At 37.0% G+C, this 19061-nt stretch overlaps 1 protein-coding gene across 2 annotated transcripts in view; it reads right to left on the reverse strand.

Annotated features, from left to right (window-relative positions):
- Positions 1 to 1947: 1947 nt before the first annotated feature.
- The window catches only part of LOC149133058 (uncharacterized), a 96785-nt gene continuing 79671 nt past the window's right edge, over positions 1948 to 19061 (reverse strand). For both annotated transcript variants that reach the window (XM_089360897.1, XM_089360898.1), the window contains exons 3-4: positions 14376 to 14523; positions 1948 to 2040 (exon numbers count right to left, since the gene is read on the reverse strand). In XM_089360897.1, coding sequence (XP_089217023.1) covers positions 14382 to 14523 — 142 coding nt within the window. In that variant the 3' untranslated portion in view covers positions 1948 to 2040; positions 14376 to 14381. The remainder of the gene's footprint in view (positions 2041 to 14375; positions 14524 to 19061) is intronic.

Consider the following 19061-nt stretch of genomic DNA (forward strand, 5'->3'; position numbering starts at 1 on the left):
ATTAGGTGAAAGTCTTGGAAGTTCATGAAATTAAAAGTAAAAATAAAAGCTGGAGTTTGGGGTTAGTGAGAGAGGGGAAAGGAAAAGTGTCCAAGAACAAATGAAAAAAATTTTTTCTCAACTTTGAATGAGAATTGGAATGCTTATTGATTAATTAGCTAATTAACTAATTAATTATTAAAACTGAATTAAAAAAATGTCTTTATTATTCACTTTCTCCCCTTTATTGTTTTTGTTTCTGAAACCATTTAAAACTGAATGTCTCAACAGGTTTAGATAAATAATTACTAAACCAAGGGCAGAATAAAAAAAAAAAAAATGAAAGAAAAAAGAAAAAAAAAATGAAAGAAAAAAGAAAAAAAAATGAAAGAAAAAAGAAAAAAAAAATGAAAATATAAAAAAAAAAGCCATCTTTCAAACTGTTATCTTTCAGGAAAGATAGAGTAACCTTGTTGCCTAATCAAAGACAATTCAATCAATCAAACACCAACCTACATTCCAAAATAATCCTTAAAAAAAAAAAAAAAAAAAAAAAAGGAAATTTTAAAGTATGTTCAAAACAAAAATGAAAATTTTTTTTCTAACATAAAAGCACAACACCACAAATATTTGTGAGGAAGGATGGGTACAGTTGATTTAATCGACCACAGTATATCACTGGTACCTTATTTTATCAACCCCTGGAAGGATGAAAGGCAAAGTTGACCTCAGACAGTATTTAAATTGAGAATATAAAGAAATCTAACTAAAAAAAACAGCAAGGCATTTTTATCGGTTGTTCTACCAAATCTGCCATAACCATTTACTGAAGATAATTTCTAACACAGGCACATGGTCAAAATTACTCGAGAGGTGCTGAGTCAATTAAATCAACACCAGTACTTGACTGGTACTTTGTTTCATTGACTCCAAAATGAGGAAAGGCAAAGTTTACCTCTGCAGGATTTGAACTCAGAACATAAGAGTTATAACTATTGCTGCAAGGCATTTTCGTCTGATGTTTTAATGATTCTTGCAATCTACAGCACTTAATCATTGTTTCTAATTTAAGCACAAGGCCAATGATTTTAGAAAGGTGGGGTTGGGGTTAACTAATTACATTGACTCCAGTACATGACTGGTACTTTACTTTATCAATTCCTCCAGATGATGAAAGGCAAAGTTGTCCCTGACAGGATTTGAAACCAGAATGTAAATAATTAGAACAAATCCCACAAGGCAATTTATATGACTATCTAATGATTCTGTCAATCTGCTGCCCTTACCAATCTCAACAATAATAAAAATAATAATATTTTCTAAAATAGGCATAAGGCCAAAGGTTGGGGAAGAAAGAACAGTTGATTATATTGACCCCCAGTACTTGGCTGGTACATCATTTTAAAATCAGTCAGTCCAAGAAAGATGAAAGGCAAAGTTGACCTCAGTGGCATTTGAACTCAGAACATAAAGAGCTATAACTAGATATTACAAAGCATTTTGTCCGATGCTCTAATAATTCTGCCAATCCACCACCATTAAAAATAAGAAAAAAAAAAACTATATATATATACATATATACATATGTATATATATATACATCCCACAAAAATTCAGAGAACCCATTTTGGTAATGATTGTAATGAGAGGGGAACAGTCTTTAATGTTTCTGTAAAGGTACAAACCCCAACTCTTTACCCATTGGCCATGTCATTCTCTTTCATTTTTTTTTCTTTTTAATCTTTTCTCATTTTCCTTTTATTGAAGGCATTTTGTTAATAATTGTTCATGTTGATGATGATGTTGCTGTGTTTGAAGTTGTGTTTGAAGTTCAAGGTTACTCTGGTAAGGTTCGAAACCTTTATGAAGATATTGCAGACTAATAATTTGCTGGCGACATGTCAAGAAGCAGGAAAACCATTTTTTTTTTTTTTTCAGAGTTTGGTTACCAATTCCAGTCCTAATAAATTTTTTTTTTTTATTATTCTTTTATTCTTCTAACTGAAACCTGTGCCGTGATTATCTTTAATAAGGTAATCCATCCATTTGTTGAGTGAGAGTCTAGAAAATAAACAAGAATTAGAAACATTAGTGATAATAACAACAACAACAACAATAATAATAATAATAATAATAATAATAATAATAATAATAATAATAATAATAATAATAATAATAATAATAATACGCAAAACACTTTCAATACAGTAACCATAAGAGCTTCACAGCAAATACCACAGCTGCGCTCGGTAGTGAAGTGAAAGCACGTTATAAAAATAAAACCACTGAATAATAATAATAATAATAATAATTCTTTCTACTATAGGCACAAGGCCTGGGATTCGAGGGGAGGGGGGATGGTTGATCACATCAATCCCAGTACTTGACTGGTACTTAATCTATCGACCCCAAAAGGATGAAAGGCTAAGTCAACCTTGGCGGAATTTGAACTCAGAACGTAGTGACAGGCAAAATACCATTAAGCATTTCATCTAGGATGCTAACGATTATGCCAGCTTGCCACCTTAATGATAATCATAATAATAATGATCCTTTCTACTATAGGCACAAGGCCTGAAACTTTGAGGGAGGGAAATGGTCAATCACATCCACCCAAGTACTTGAACGGTACTTAATTTATTAAGTTGATTTAAGTTGATTACAGCAACCCCAGTGCACAACTGATACTTATTTTATCGACCCCCAAAAGGTTGAAAGGTAAAGTTAACCTCAGCAAAATTTGAACTCACAATGTAAGGACAGATGAACTGCCACTAAGTATTTTGCCTGGTGTGCTAACGATTCTGCTAGCTTGCTGCCTTGGTATACATAGCATATTAAATATGGTAATGCCTTTAAAGAAAACCTTCATCAGAGGCCAGACAAGAAACCCCACAGTCCCAGAATTACCTTGACTAATAAACTGTATTCGTTGGCTTACAGGTGTATACTGAGAGTAAGTCTGTTCACCTAAGCTATGCTTATGGCTCTCACCCACCTTTCATTTCAATAAATCTACTGGGAGAAGGAAGCACTACTCTCTCTTTCTCCAACTTTATACCTTCTTTTCCAAGTGGAACTTGTAAAAGCCACTGAAGCCACACTCAGAGCAGATTACAGAAATACATGTAAGTAGCCTTCCCTGGATGGAAGGTTATTTGCATGATGGTCACAAATCACTAGATTTAGAGGTGGTACACACATCAGCCAGGCCATGATTCTGGGATACTTGCATTCATCTTCAGGAATCTTAGAAGTGTTCTTAGGAACATTCCATTCTTTAGTACTAGTGGGAGACTGGAATGTCAGTACAGACAAATGTGTGTGTGTATATATATATATATATATATATATATATGTGTGGAAATGGATGCGTGGCATTCAATTAAATAATAATATAAATGTTATATATATACATATGTATATACATACATGGGTACAGGACGTCACCAACAGCAAACATGAAATACAAAAACAAATGAGTTAAATACGCAAATAACGAGAGAAAAAAAGGACAAGTAATACAAAGAATGACCCTTCATTAGTTGTCGGCTGTCTTTCTACTCCCCATTTCGAGCAATCAATGACAATATAAATCTTTGAAGACAGTTGCTTCCATAAACACCAAAATAAAAGTTTGGATTCATGGAGGGTCAAAGTTAGGAACAAGAACAGGACAGTGGAGACATACAAGGGAAACTTAAGGAAAACAAACAAGGAGGGTTGTTAGACCTGAATGAGGGGAATATAGTGAACGCTGAGAAATATATTTATATTATTATGTGTGTGTGTATGGATGTATATATATATTATATATGTGTATGTATGTGTGTATATATATGTGTGTATGTATCATCATCATTGTTTAATGTTTGCCTTCCATGCAAACATGGGTGTATGTATGTATATATGTGTGCATGTGTGTGTGAGTGCATGTATGTATGCATGTGTGTGTGTGTGTGTGTGTGTGTGTGTGTGTGTGTGTGTGTGTGTGTGTGTGTGTGTGTGTGTGTGTGTGTGTGTGTGTGTGTATTCGTTTGTTTTACAGCCATTTTTCTATGCTTGCATGGACTGGAATCGGATGAATATGTTACATGCTTTTCAAATAAGAGGTCACTTATTCCAGATGGCTTTTAAGAGACAAAGCCCTTGGATGATTTGTTGATAGAACAAAGTGATAACATGGCTCACTGCACTATCAGTGCAAGCGATTGCAGATGTAGACAAACACATGCATGCACACATACATATATACACAGACACACATGATACTCTTCTTTCATTCTTTCAGTTTCCACTTAGCAAATCTACTCATAAGGCTTTGTTGGCTTGGGGCCATTGCAGAAGACACCTAAGATGCTGTACAGTGGGCCTGAACTCAAAACCACATGGTCAGGAAACGAATTTCTCAACCACACAGCCATACCTGCACACACACACACAACTTCATATATATAAATACACACAATTTCTTAGTTAATCTCGATGCAATAAATGGAAAGGAGAAGAAATGAGATTATGTGGTGTTCATACATTTCTCAGATTCATCCAACCTCCCTGCTTCATCACTTCAAATCCATATCTTTTCTGTAGCATAAATGAGATAGTTTATAGTCACTGCTAAAGCAATGATTTTTTTTTCTTACAGCTAGAAGCCTTTCTTTACCATTAATCATGGAACCATGAAAGAAAGTAAATGAAGAGAAATAGTGACAAGCCAAGAATCCAATCTGGATTATAGACTCAGCTAGCTTGGAGCTTACTTCTAGTGAACTATGATGTTACAGTAAGAGAAAACATTATTGATTTCATACTTAGACAGAAAGCAGGTTTAGAAGCTGATGATGGCAGTAGTGGCTGTAAGGGTGATCAAGGGGTCATTGTATTTCTTAAAGGCATTAATGGTGAGTAAGTAGAGTGACATCAAATGCTAGTGAAAAAGTGAATTCTGCACATTGCTTCTCTGTTGTGAGAAGTTTACACTCTCTCCCTCCCCCTATCTCTGTGTATGTTCTTTTATTCATTTATCCTTTTACTTGTTTTAGTCATTTGACTGTGCCCATGATGGAGCACCACCTTGAAGGGTTTTGTTTTAGTCAAAGAAATCGAGCCCAAGACTTATTCTTTGTAAGCCCAGTACTTACTCTATCAGTCTTTTTTGCCAAATTGCTAAGTTATGGAGATGTAAACACACTAACATTAGTTGTAAAGTGATAGTGAGGAAGGCAAACAAAGACACAAAGACACATACAATATATATATATATATATATATATATATATATATATATATATATATATATATATATATATATATATATATATGATGAGCCATGTCTCAGTTGGTCTACTTCTTGATAAAAGTTTCCTATACCTGATCAAGTGAGTCCCTTGTTTTGTTAAGACTTTATAACTGAAAGTTTAACTTGGAGGGAATTTGGTTGCTATTACTGATAGGTTAAACAATCCAATAAATGTTCCATTATTGACTCACGGGGACTGGAAAATGATACTTTGTTTATCTCAAAGGGATGTGAAAATAATGATTTTTTTTTTCACACTGACATGAGGTTTATACTTTTAAGGAACAGGTACAGTCAACTGAATTGGAGACCCCAGTAAATCTGTGGTACCAATAAGTACCAAACATATACAGGGCCCCTGGTAGGACAAATGACAAACTATGAAATGAAAATATTGATTAACAAAAAATATTTAGTCAGATACTTCACCATTTCTAACATGGTCAGATGGTTATTGTTCATATTTTGTCTTAGTTCAATCCTGATTGAGCAGACTTATGATCAAATATGTTCCAACAGTGACCACCTTGACTTTTTTCTTTTAGGCTCAACATATACAGGGTGATTCAAAAGTTGCCATACATAAGAACAATTTATTTTCCTATGTATGGTGACTTTTGAATCACCCTGTATATCAACCATATTATCTGTTGCATCATTTTCGCAATTTAAAATGGTAGGGAGTGGTTCAATGGAGATTTGACTGCTATTCCTAGCAGCTCAAGCAACCATGTAGCAATACTTTAGTTTCTTTTGATGGCTTGAAGGCATAAGCTTGTTGTTGTTGTCAATGTTTAGACCTAAGGAGTCCTGAACAAGTAAACCTATTGTCAATGACATTCAAAATGTGACCATCCCATTTTTCTATGTTCAAGTAATTCAGGATGAGATTATTTAATTTAAAGGTGTGGGTGTGACTATGTGGTAAGAAGTTTGCTTCCCAAGCACATGGCTCAGGGTTCAGTCCCACTGCATGGCACCTTGGGCAAGTTTCTTCTACTATAGCATCAGGCTGACCAAAGCCTTGTGAATGGATTTGGTACATGGAAAATGAAAGAAACCCATTATATATATATATATATATATATTTATATATATATATATAGGAGAATATACGAAAAAAAACAACAGACAAGGGCAGGTGGTGTAAACAACAAAAGGATGTATTAGTTTGACGCTCAGGAATACAGAAAGTCCTTAACGTTTCGAGCTACGCTCTTCAACAGAAAGAATACAGAGAAAACATGTATGTATGTATGTATGTATGTGTGTCTGTGTGTGTGTGTGTGTGTGTCTCTCACACCAATGCTTAACAACTAATGATGTTGTGTTTACATTCCTGTAACTTAGCAGTTCAGCAAAGACTAATAAAATAAGTATCAGACCTTAAAAAAAAAGTACTGGGGTCGATTCAATTGACTAAAAATTCTTCAAGGTGGTGCCCCAGCATGGCCACAGTCTAGTGACTAAAATAAGTAAAAGATAAATAGAAATCCTTTTATCAAGATAGTAGGGTGTAACATGAGGAAGATCTGGTTGTTATCTCTAGCAGGCAAAGCATCTATTTACATAACAGTTTACACACTCCACAAACACTTGACTGGTATCCAAGCAGTGGCATGGATACCAGTCAAGTACTGGATATCAAGAAGAGAACTCTCAATGTTATTGTTATATAGATGGTGGTGGAGGCTTTAATAATGGCTCTTGTTACTGGACTCGTATTAGTTTTAATAATGGGGGAAGGAAGAGGTGAATAAGATTGGGTGGAGTAAAAGGAAGAGGTGATGAGACTAACTGAAGAAAAAGAGAAAGAGGAGGAACGAGAGAGAATGAGTGATAGATCAAGAGATAGAGAAGGACAGAAAAGGAAGAAAGGATCAATGATAGCAGAATCATGGTAAATGTTAAGAGTTGCTATAATCATATAATTATTATTAACCAACTACTGACAACTACTCCTCCCCACCTCTCACAGTCGCTTCTATTCCCATCTCCCACTTGTATCCCATTATGGTTTGGAAGTAAATATTTGTCACTTTGGTTACAGTCAAATTCCAAATGACATTTTCTGCAGCTGAAAGACATCATTAAATACATCACTTCAAGTCGTGGATATTTCTTCTGCTGATTGCCAACTTCTCTATTGATTATTAAACATAGGCTTGCAAGCTAAGCCCCTATACAGTTGCTCGAGCTACTAGAAACAGCAGCCAGATCTCACTCAAATTGAAACCTACAAACTGAAAATAAGGTCAGGTACTCGCTAATAGTGCCCTAGATATTCTATGCCTAATAATAAAAAAAAGAAAGGGACAAACGAAAAACTCTGGTAGGTTAATTATGGAATGTCCTTTTTTCTGTTTTTTGAAGGTTTTCTCATTTATAAGTGATCTGGATGTTTAATGTCAAAAACAACACCGACACACTGATACAACGGTAATTTGCTGGTGTATAATGTATTATTATATTTAGGTCCTATGTCAGTTCTGCTCAAGCAGATATGATCGAAAGCATTCCAGCCTTGCCCACCTCATCATAGACATGGTTATTTGTTGTTGGCACTCCGTCGCTTACGACGTCGAGGATTCCAATTGATCCGATCAACGGAACAGCCTGCTCGTGAAATTAACGTGCAAGTGGCTGAGCATTCCACAGACACGTGTACCCTTAACGTAGTTCTCGGGGATATTCAGCGTGACACAGTGTGACAAGGCTGACCCTTTGAATTACAGGCACAACAGAAACAGGAAGTAAGAGTGAGAGAAAGTTGTGGTGAAAGAGTACAGCAGGGTTCGCCACCATCCCCTGCCGGAGCCTCGTGGAGCTTTAGGTGTTTTCGCTCAATAAACACTCACAACGACCGGTCTGGGAATCGAAACCATGAGTCCGCTGCCCTAACCACTGGGCCATTGTGCCTCCACAGATATGGTTATAGATAGCAGTGAAAGAACACAGAAAACCCAACACTGCAGCCATTAAAATATGTCATCTAAATACTACAGACACTAAGGTGCAAAATAAACCGATACAGTGACTGGCCCATTGCTACAGAATCTAAAGGGCAACAACCTGACAAAGCCATTAAAGCACAATGACTGAACAGCTCATATATGGGTAGAGTAACCTGGAATAGTTGACGCTACAGCACAATGACAAAATTGTTGACACTACAGAGTATAAAGAAAAAATCCTCCAACAATTTTGACAAAGAACATTTTAGTTGTTCATTCAACTGTATCATCTTCGTATTCATTGAAATGTAAGGGGATAAGTGTTTTGTAGGCATTTGTAACTTTAATGTAATCCAGGGGCAGCATCAGTGCAGTAAGGTTGGCCTTTTGAAATATTATTAGGTACAGTCTGTCTGAAAAGCTTTCACATAGTCTGACTACACAGTTTAACTCACAGAGCTTTGATTGACTTGAGACTGGTAAAAGACAGGGGTCTAAGCTAACAACTTCACCAAGCCTGCCTCTATTACAGAGTACAGCGAGTTTGACCCATAATCTATCAGCCACTATCATCCTCATCCTCATCATTTAACATTCTCTTTTCCATGCTTGCATGAGTAAGAAGGAATTTGTTGAAGCAGATTTTCTATAGCCAGATACCCTTCCTAATGCTAATTATCACCTCTTTCCAGTCCAAACAAGATGATTTCCCATGACCAGACAGGTTTTTCATGGATGACTAGGAACAAACAGCATCACCTGTATGACAATGTTACGACCATGATGTCAAGACAAGGACACACACACACACACATGTAAGATAGGCTTCTCACAAGGTTTGGGTCAGCCTTAGGCTATAGCAGAAGATACTTGCCTAAAGTGCCATACAGTAGGACTGAAACTGAAACATGGTTGGAAAGCAAGTTTCTCAACCACACAGCCACAGCTGTACATATATTAATGGGGTTATTAGGTTCATATATAAAGAAACTGGTGCCCCACAAAAAAAAAAAAAAAAAAAAAAAAATCCAAAGGTGGTGGTGGTGGTAATAATAATAATAATAATAATCCTTTCTACTAAAGGCACAAGGTCTGAAATTTTGGGGGATGGGACCAGTTGATTACAGTGACCCCAGTGTTTCCACTGGCACTTAATTTACTGACCCTGAAAGGATGAAAGGAAAAGACAACTTTGGTGGAATTAGAACTCAAAATGTGAAGATGGGCAAAACACCATTAAGCATTTCGCCAGGCACGCTAATGATTCTGCCAGTTTGCCGCCTTCAATAATAATAATAATAATCCTTTCTACTATAGAAATAAGGCCTTAAGGCGTTAAGTCAATTACATCAATCCCAGTACATAACTGGTACTTAATTTATTGACTCTGAAAGAATGAAAGGCAAAGTTGACCTCGGTGCAGTTTGAACTCAAACCGTAAATGACGCTAAGCATTTTGCCTGGCATGCTAATAATAATAATAATAATAATAATCCTTTCTACTAAATGCACAAGGCCTTAAATTTTTTTTTTGGGGGGGGGGGGTGAGTTATTTGATTACATTGGTTCCAGTGCTTGACTGGTACTTATTTTATCAACTCTAAAAGGATGAAAGGTGAAGTCGACCCTGGTGGCATTTGAACCCAGAACATATAGAACATATAGGCATTTTGCTCAGCATACTAATGATTCTGCTAGCTCGCCAATAATAATATTATTATCATCATCATTCTTCTTATTGTTTCTAATTGAAGCAGAATGCCAACAATTTTGAGAGTAGGAGGTTAGCTGATATCATCGACCCTCAAAATATGACAGGTAATTTTTTTTTCTTTTAGACCCCAGCTTGAAGGATGAAAAACAAAGTTGACCTCAAAAGTATTCGAACACAGAACATGAAGTGTCATCACTATATATGCATTTTATCTAAGGCTCTAACAATTCTGCTTTTATTGATAATGATGATGCTGCTGGTAAAAATTATGATAATATTTCTCATGGTTAAAGGGCTACAAATATAGAGAGAAATAGTATAGTCTATCAAGTCCAGTTCACAACTAGTATCTTATTCTATTGATGCCAATAACAATCGCAAAGTAGAGCCCCCCCCATCTCTCTCTTTTCTCTTTTACTTGTTTTAGTCATTTTGACTATGGCCATGCAGGAGCACCACCTTTAGTCAAGCAAATCGACCCCAGGACTTATTCTTTGGAAGCCTAGTACTTATTCTATCAGTCATTTTTGCCAAACCGCTAAGTTACGGGGACGTAAACACACCAGCATCGGTTGTCAAGCGATGTTGGGGGAAAAACACAGAGATACAAATATATACATACACATACATATATACGACGGGCTTCTTTCAGTTTCCGTCTACCAAATCCACTCACAAGGCTTTGGTCGGCCCGAGGCTATAGTAGAAGACACTTGCCCAAGGTGCCACGCAGTGGGACTGAACCCGGAACCATGTGGTTCGTAAGCAAGCTACTTACTACACAGCCACACACACACACACACACACACACACACACACATATATATATATATATATATATATATATATATATATATATACTAGCAGCTAAGCCTGATTTTACCTGGTTTGGATGATATGGCTGTAAAACCTGCACTGTGTAAGCATTCGACTTGTTTGGGCATACTTATGTTAAAAAACAATTTTAGAATGAATTTTTTCTGTCAAAACGCTAAAAATAACTGACCAACAAAAGAAAAACCAAATACTAAGCGAACAAAGATGAACCATCCTACTTCCATTGTGCGTGCACACACACACACCTCCCCTTTTACAGTCTTCAACTATAACCCTGGACTGATCAAAGTCTTGTGAGTAGATTTGGTAGACGGAAACTATATATCACGTGATCACGTGACCGACCAGACAATCAGATGCTGCTACACACCGCTGGTCACAATGCGCTTCGCACTGTTTTAGCCTTCAAATGGTGCCACCCCGCTGGCTAAGCGAGCAGGCCAACATTTAGAAACAGGAAGAAAGAGTGAGAGAAAGTTGTGGTGAAAGTGTACAGCAGGGTTCACCACTACCCTCTGCCGGAGCCTCGTGGCATTTTAGGTGTTTTCACTCAATAAACACTGACAACGCCCGGTCTGGGAATTGAAACTGCAATCCTAAGACCGCGAGTCCACTGCCCTAACCACTGGGCCATTGCACCTCCACACACACACACATATATATATATATATATATATATATATATATCCACACACATCTCTGCGTGCGTGTTTGTCTGTGTTTATCCTTCAGCACTGCTTGACAACTGGGGTGTTTACATCCCTGTAACTTAGCAGTTTGGCAAAATAGACTGATAGCATAAGTACTAGGGTTTTAAAAAAAGGAAAAATAAATACTGGGGTCAATACATTCGACTAAAAATTCTTCAATGCAGTGCCCCAGCATGGCCACAGTCTAATGACTGAAGTAAAATAAAAAAATACACACATACACAGACTGAGTGACAGAGAGCATGTGAGCATGTGTGTAAAGTGAAAGTGAAAGAGAAATAGCAGACGCGTGTATGTGTGTGCATGAGTACATGCAGAAGAAGCTGCTACAATAGTACATATAGCATGATTATTGTATTTTAATTAGTAATTTTTAAAATGAACTATTTCATCATCTGAAACATTTACAAAGTGAAAATAACTAGAAATAATTTCTGGTATGTAGACACACAATACACACACTATATGCACAAACATGTACACTATGCTGATACCCACTTGCAATACACACACCCAAACAATAGATTAAAGTTTCGCTAATACTAGAAACTATTAGATGTTCTCTCAAATTTCACTACCAGTGATTTTCGTTTTCTGTTTTATTTTTTAATTGGAATGTTCAAGCAGAAGGGACCGATGCTCATGGCTTTCTTTCTTAAGCCCTCAGAGACTAGTAAGAATGATGCCATTAACATTTCTTTTGGGCATAGTGACGGCTGCAAGAAAACCATATTATAGGGAATGGAATTTCAGAGTGCTACCATTCCGAGGCAAAAAGAATGTTTATAATGGATGGCGTGAAACCTAGAGTATGGATACAATATGGGTAATGAAAAAAGGAGAGACAAGGTGGCTGTAGTGATCATCATCATCATTATTCTAATATCTTCTATTCTGTGTTTGCATGGATTGGACAAAATTTGCCGAAGTAGATTTCCTATGGCCAGATGCTCTTCCTGTTGCTAGCCCTCACCTGTTTCCAAACTAAGTAATATTTACCTCATGACCAGACATGTTTTCATGGAAGATTGGAAATGAAGGCCACCACTTTCATGATGGTGACACACATTTACAAACATCAGGTAATGTCAGGGCAAGGAGACGGTAACACACACATAAATATACATATAACATCCACAAACACACACACACACACATACATGATGGTCTTCTTTCAGTTTCCATCAACTAGATCCACTTACAAGGTTGTCCAAAGCAATGGGACTGGAGCTGATACCAACTGGTTGTGAAGCAAACCTCTTAGCACATACATAACCATGCCCATGCTAGTAATAGTGGTATAAAATGCAGAGAGAGGAGACAATATTCCTGTGAACCAGTGGCTGGAGAATGTTGGTGAGCAACCTCAAGTCAAACAATCATTTTCTGGAGATAGTCTTACATGCCAGACATAGGAGCTGTATTCCAATGAGGCTGTCACCTCAGTTTTGTACAGAGTTAGTGAGCGTTACAGGGAGGAGGTTGAATTATTTTCTCGTCAAACTTTGTGAAGCAGTCTATGTTGAGGATATGTATTCACCAGGAGAGATCTTCAATGATGGTGAGACCAAGCATTTGAAGGACCGTGAGGGTCCTAGTGCTGTGTTGCTCATTGGCCAAATTTCAAAGCCATATAGCAAATGGTGAGACCAAACACTTGGTAGATGCAAATTCTTGTAGCCAGAGCAAAGGCCAGTTTAGAAAATAATGGAATGTAGTCAGGTCACACGTGATAGAGAGGAAATTGTTGTTCAGCCAGGCACTACCAACTCCTTTTATAAAATTAATTGCTTAATTAGAATTGGGAGGTCATTATCTTTGATTCTGGTATGGTGATCAGAAGGAAGTTATCCTCATACTGGTTAATTTGATAAAGGCATCCTACAATTGGGTGGAAGTATTAAATCAGACAACAGATTAAACATCACACTATTTTGATAGGGGGCACAGCAAAACACTTGTAGTTGTTGCATTATAGACCCAAGACAGTAATGCGCAATTTAGCTGTTATCTCCAGTCAGTTGAATAGCCATGTGGAAGCTTTCTTGTTGTTTTATACAGCTGTAGTAAGATTAAAATGGTTAGTAATTCATTATAGTGCTTCAATTGGATTACTGTCATCATCTTTATCATCATTTTATCATCTACAAAGTGTGTTGGAGCAGAGTTTTTCCAGGTTGGATGCCTTTCCTGCAGCCAACCTCCATCTGTTTCCAGTCTATTGAATAACAAAGAGTCTGTACATGGTTACAAAGAGTAAAGGCAACAAAACCCAATGAAATAACCAGTTCATTTACAAAGATCATACAACAAGTCAAGATATGCCATCAAGAAGGCCAGAATGCCTTTGTAGTGGACTGCAAGCTAATGATACCATTAGCAAAGGCTTTGCTTACAACCAGCTAATATGTAGATTTGAGAAATACTAACTCATTCTTCGCTCTCTCTCTTTTACACACATACACACACACACACAATGCCACCACCATGCATGCTCACACCACTGGCAGAAGTTGGACAGTTTGACAGGATCTGACAAGCCCAAGGGCTGCAATGGTCTCCAAAGTGTTCTTTGACAACTGGATCCCTTCCTAATGCCAACCACTTTACAGAGTGTGCTGAGTGCTTTATGTCATGTATATGTATGTGTGTGGACACAGACACATACATGATGAGCTTTTCCAGCTTCCATCTACCAAATTGACTCACAAGGCTTCAATTGGTCTAGGGCTGCAGTAAAAGACACTTGCCCAAAATGCTAAGCAATGAGACTGAATCCCAGACCATGTGGTTGGGGAAGAAACTCCTTAACCACAGAGCCATATCAGTTCCTCGGAAGACAGAAAATAATATTTTAAAGTGAGGTAAAACAAACCTACTTGACTTTATTTGGGTTTTCCATTCAACTCGAAAACTGTCATATCTTCATCATCATCATCTCCCTGATCTAATGGCGCCATCTCAAGATCTGATGCTGGGGTGGTTATAATTCCGTATTTCTTGGATTTGCTCCGACGCCGTCGTAACCTGAACGGAAGCAAAAATAGAAGAACATTAATAATAATATTCATATTGTACAACTTTTCCCTTTAAAGCTAACTGGAAATTAATGGACCTGTTTTGGTCTCATTAAGATCACCTCAGCGAAATATTTTATTAATTCAGTTAGCAAGATTAAGATGCGACCAATTTACATAAAAACAGAGGATAAGAATTGAGGTTGATTATGAACATCAATAATAGAGAGGAAAATACTTGGTGTAGCACATTGCATACTAAATACATATATGATAGGCTTTACATATGTGATATAGTGACATAAAGATCTTTGATTAACTGAGATTATTGTGATTTCAGTAAAAAATTCCCGCCAGTTGTATTTAAAATCCCCAGCATTTGTTAACATTTGCTTTGTTAACCCAGGCCACATCTACTTACAGACACAGTTTGACCCTTTAGCATTTAAACTGGCCATATCTGGCCCAAATATTCTACCTGTTTTATCTTCAAGCAGGTCAGATCCAACCTCTTACACCTACCCTACAAAGTCATTCTAAAAATAAACAAATCATACCATCAAAATTTCGAAGCTATGAGATAATGCACGAATAATTCAAAACCATGTGAATAAATAAGCATTGAATTTGATGGAGTAATCTGTATATACTGACATTTTTCACTTTATATATACCTACTCACATGCATACACTAAGTGCTGATTTTGCATGCATATGCATACTTAGATGATATAGGTTTGGATTCCCTGCATGTAAGAGGATGAGATGGTCATGGCTAGAATGCTATTGATCATCAGTCTACTTGAGTAGGGTTGAGCTGGAGTTCAACAACAACAATAGTATTTGTACATATACAAAAACAGATGTAGACAAGACACAGAAATATGCACACACGCGCACACACAGGTCAAACACAAATAGACACATATGCAGATGTAAGCAGAACACATGCAGATACACATACAGCACATATATACAAGCACAGCATGTGCACACACATCAAGACATATACACCTAGACAGGACACACTTAACTATGATAGTCAGTTCTTGCAGCCATCTAAACGTTTGAACTTACTGTTGTGGATTTATATAACTGTTGTAAATGCAACACAAATCTCTCTTAAATCACAGCCTAAAGAAATTTTAAAAAGTGAAGGACACTTAGAGGATATATATATATATATATATCATCATCGTTTAACATCCGTTTTCCATGCTGGTATGGGTGGATAGTTTGACTGAGGTCTGGAGAGCCAGCAGCTGCTCCAGGCTCCAATCTGATTTGGCGATGTTTCTACAATTGGATGCCTTTCCTAATGCCAACCACTCTGAGAGTGTAGTGGGTGCCTTTTACGTGCCACCAGCACAGGAGTCAGTCATGTGGGCCTGGCATTGGCCATGTTCAGTTGGTGCGTTTTATGTGCCACCAACACAAGAGCCAGTCAGGGGGTACTGGCATCGGCCACGCTCAGATAGTGTTTTTTATGTGCCAGCAGCACAGGAGCCAGTCTGGGGGCACTGGCTACAGCTATGAGAATATATTTTTGAAGTTAGGATTAGAGAAATACAAACTTGACTGATTTATACAGGATAAATTCAGAGTAATGAGTATCAAGTTAGGAAGTGGTTAACATCTGCTGATTTATAGAGGATAAAATGAAACAAGGGAGAGTAGTGAGTATCAAATGAATTATAGCAAACAGAAGTAAACAAAAAATGTCTTTGATTACATCGTGGAACACAATTTTGGTCCTTGGGTAGCAAGTGTTATTTCCCATTTGCTTAACCCTAGAAAGTATGAAAAATGCCTAATACTGCCTTCAAACTTTACTTTTGTTATGGTATTTATTCAAACCCTAAAGAATCCCTCTTGATACATGGCTATGATGCTACCCACTACTCCTGCTCATGATCAGAGATGCACATATTGTCAGCCACTAAGGGACATGCTCAAGTAGTTGTAGTCTAGTGACTGAAACAGATAAAGGATAAAAGTTACACACACACACACACACACACACATATGCACACTATGTCTAGAAATAAAGCTTCAGAGAATAGTCACAGCTGTGACATCTTTGAAAGGTATGTTTGATCAAGAGTGACCTGGCATTAAATTATTGGTGTAAGTAAGAAAAATGTATTAGAAACAGACAGATGTGTAGAAACATATATAGACAGGCATGTGTAGATATATAAAATCAGACCATGTACACATTTAAGCAAACACTCATGCATACCCAACTTAGAAAATACACATACACACACACACACACACACAGAAATGAAGTAGGTAGGAACTACATATAGTGCACTCAATGTAAATAATGGGTGCCGAAGGTGCAGTAGGATCACATACAGGTTGGCAGAGGAAGACCTCAAATGTGGCAAGAGCTTGGGAGTATTTATCAGTAAGAGCAGCCCAGAAATAGATCCTTTGAAACATTTGAAAGGCTCCCTGTTATGCTAATTAGTTGTGGAAATGAGTGTTCTGAAAGCAGAGTCAACAAAGTAAAAATGATCAGAGAGCTATTACTGGTGCTAGTAACAAAGTTAAACAGATCTGGAGAGGGATGGATTCAGCTAGATTTAATCCATTTGAAACTAACCTGCCTCAGACCGCCCATGGTCCCACCAGACCAACTTCCTATTTTGATCTAAATCAAAAACTTTCATAAAAATTTCATGTTAATCTGTGTTTCAAAACCCAGTTTTAAAATGTTATTGTACTAAATTATTCATTATTATAAAAATTAACTGAAACAAAGGCCATGCATTTTAAAATGAAAGTGGTAATGAAAGGATTAAAAATGCCTTAGACATGCTATATATCACAATGGCATTGCTACAACTCCATTAGGCCCAAATCAAGTAGAGGCAGTTATTAAAACCACCCTACTACAATTTAATCTTTTTGTTACCATATTTTTGTTGAAATGTAATGCCTTAGTGTCAATTAATTTTGAAAATAATGAAGAATTTAGTAAAATAACTGTTCTTATTAATCTGGTGTTTGGAACATAAATAAGCTTTGATGAAAGGTTTTCATTTAGATCAATTTAAATGAGGAAGTTCATAATATTATAGAACCAACGATGGTCTCAAAAGAGTTAAAGTAAGGAGTTCCCTGAGAAATCTGTGCAGTTATTTTTTATTATGGCAAAAAATGGTAAATCCTGAAATTTAGTCATAGTATAGCTTAAAATTTCACTCAACAGAGACTCAGGAAGATATGGGACGAAGTACTGAAGAACGACCTAAGGACACTGAACCTTTCAGACAAGATGATAAAGGATCGAGATACCCAGTGCCTTGCTGTACTCAAGAAGACCTATCTTCCACAGCAGAAGTGTTAAGATTGCTTTCCCTGGTGAAGAGGATTGGCCTGCAAGAGTGCTGTGCCGCATAAAAACGCTTGTGCCGTACCACACAAAAAGCACCCAGCACACACTGTAAAATGGTTGATGTGGAAGGGCATCCAGCTGTAGAAACCAAGCCAAATTAGACTGGAATGTGGTGAAGTTCTGTAGCTTGCCAGCTCTGGTGAAACCGTCTAACCTATACCAGCATGGAAAACGGACATTAAATGATGATGATGATGATGATGATGATGATTACATTCATACCAGAATTAGCTCAACCTTTTTTACCTTGTGCGGTCAATAGAAATAACAGCAGTAATGTACTGAAGCTAGGTCAATATACTACCACCACCACCACCACCACCACCACACCTATTGATTTATAATTTTGCCCCAGTCTGAGGATTTACTGTATGACGATAACACAGATTGAAAAGATGGCAAAGAAGGAGACATGTTGGTAGGCTTGATGTTATACAATAATTAGTTCCAAGTCTCAATGCTGTAAGTTCACAATCTGCTTAATACTTTACAACTGGTATATAACATGTTTATCATGGATAACTGCAATGTTAGCATGCTCCACTGGATGTGAAATGCCAGTGTGCATGAATGATGGAGCACACGTGAGCTGAAAGGAAGAAAAAATGGCTATCAGAGTAATTAGTATTAGTAGTAGTAGTAGTATGTAGAGAGAAGATTGTGTTGGTATTACAGACATGTGTTGGAGATGAAAGATAACAGTGAGATAGAAGTGTTAAGTGATCCAAATGGAAGGATCCTGCGCAGAAGAAGAAGGTTGGTGAAAACATGAGAAGATGTAATGAAGATTGATAGGGAGATGAACCTCAAAAAGGAAATAACAAATGACTGTGACAATTGGTTTGACACCAAGCTGGAGAAGACTTGTCCAATCCACTTGAACATGGAGAAAAAAGAAAAAAACAAAAGGATATAAAATGACATTCATAGAGTGCAAAAATATCCAGATAATTATATAACATGTTTATAGATGATGATGATGAAACTGTCAGTTAAGCTAGCTGTTCAAGACATGATTTTAACTTTTAGTGCTGAGATTAAATCAAAGCACACAGACTCTAAGTAAGCTAGATAGGAGATTTATCCCTTAAATTGATCAGCAGAATACTAGATCAAATGTTTTAAGTAAGACAATACAACAC

This window comes from Octopus bimaculoides, chromosome 12, assembly GCF_046866305.1.
Source record: "Octopus bimaculoides isolate indiv1 chromosome 12, ASM4686630v1, whole genome shotgun sequence".
NCBI classification, from domain to species: domain Eukaryota; kingdom Metazoa; phylum Mollusca; class Cephalopoda; order Octopoda; family Octopodidae; genus Octopus; species Octopus bimaculoides.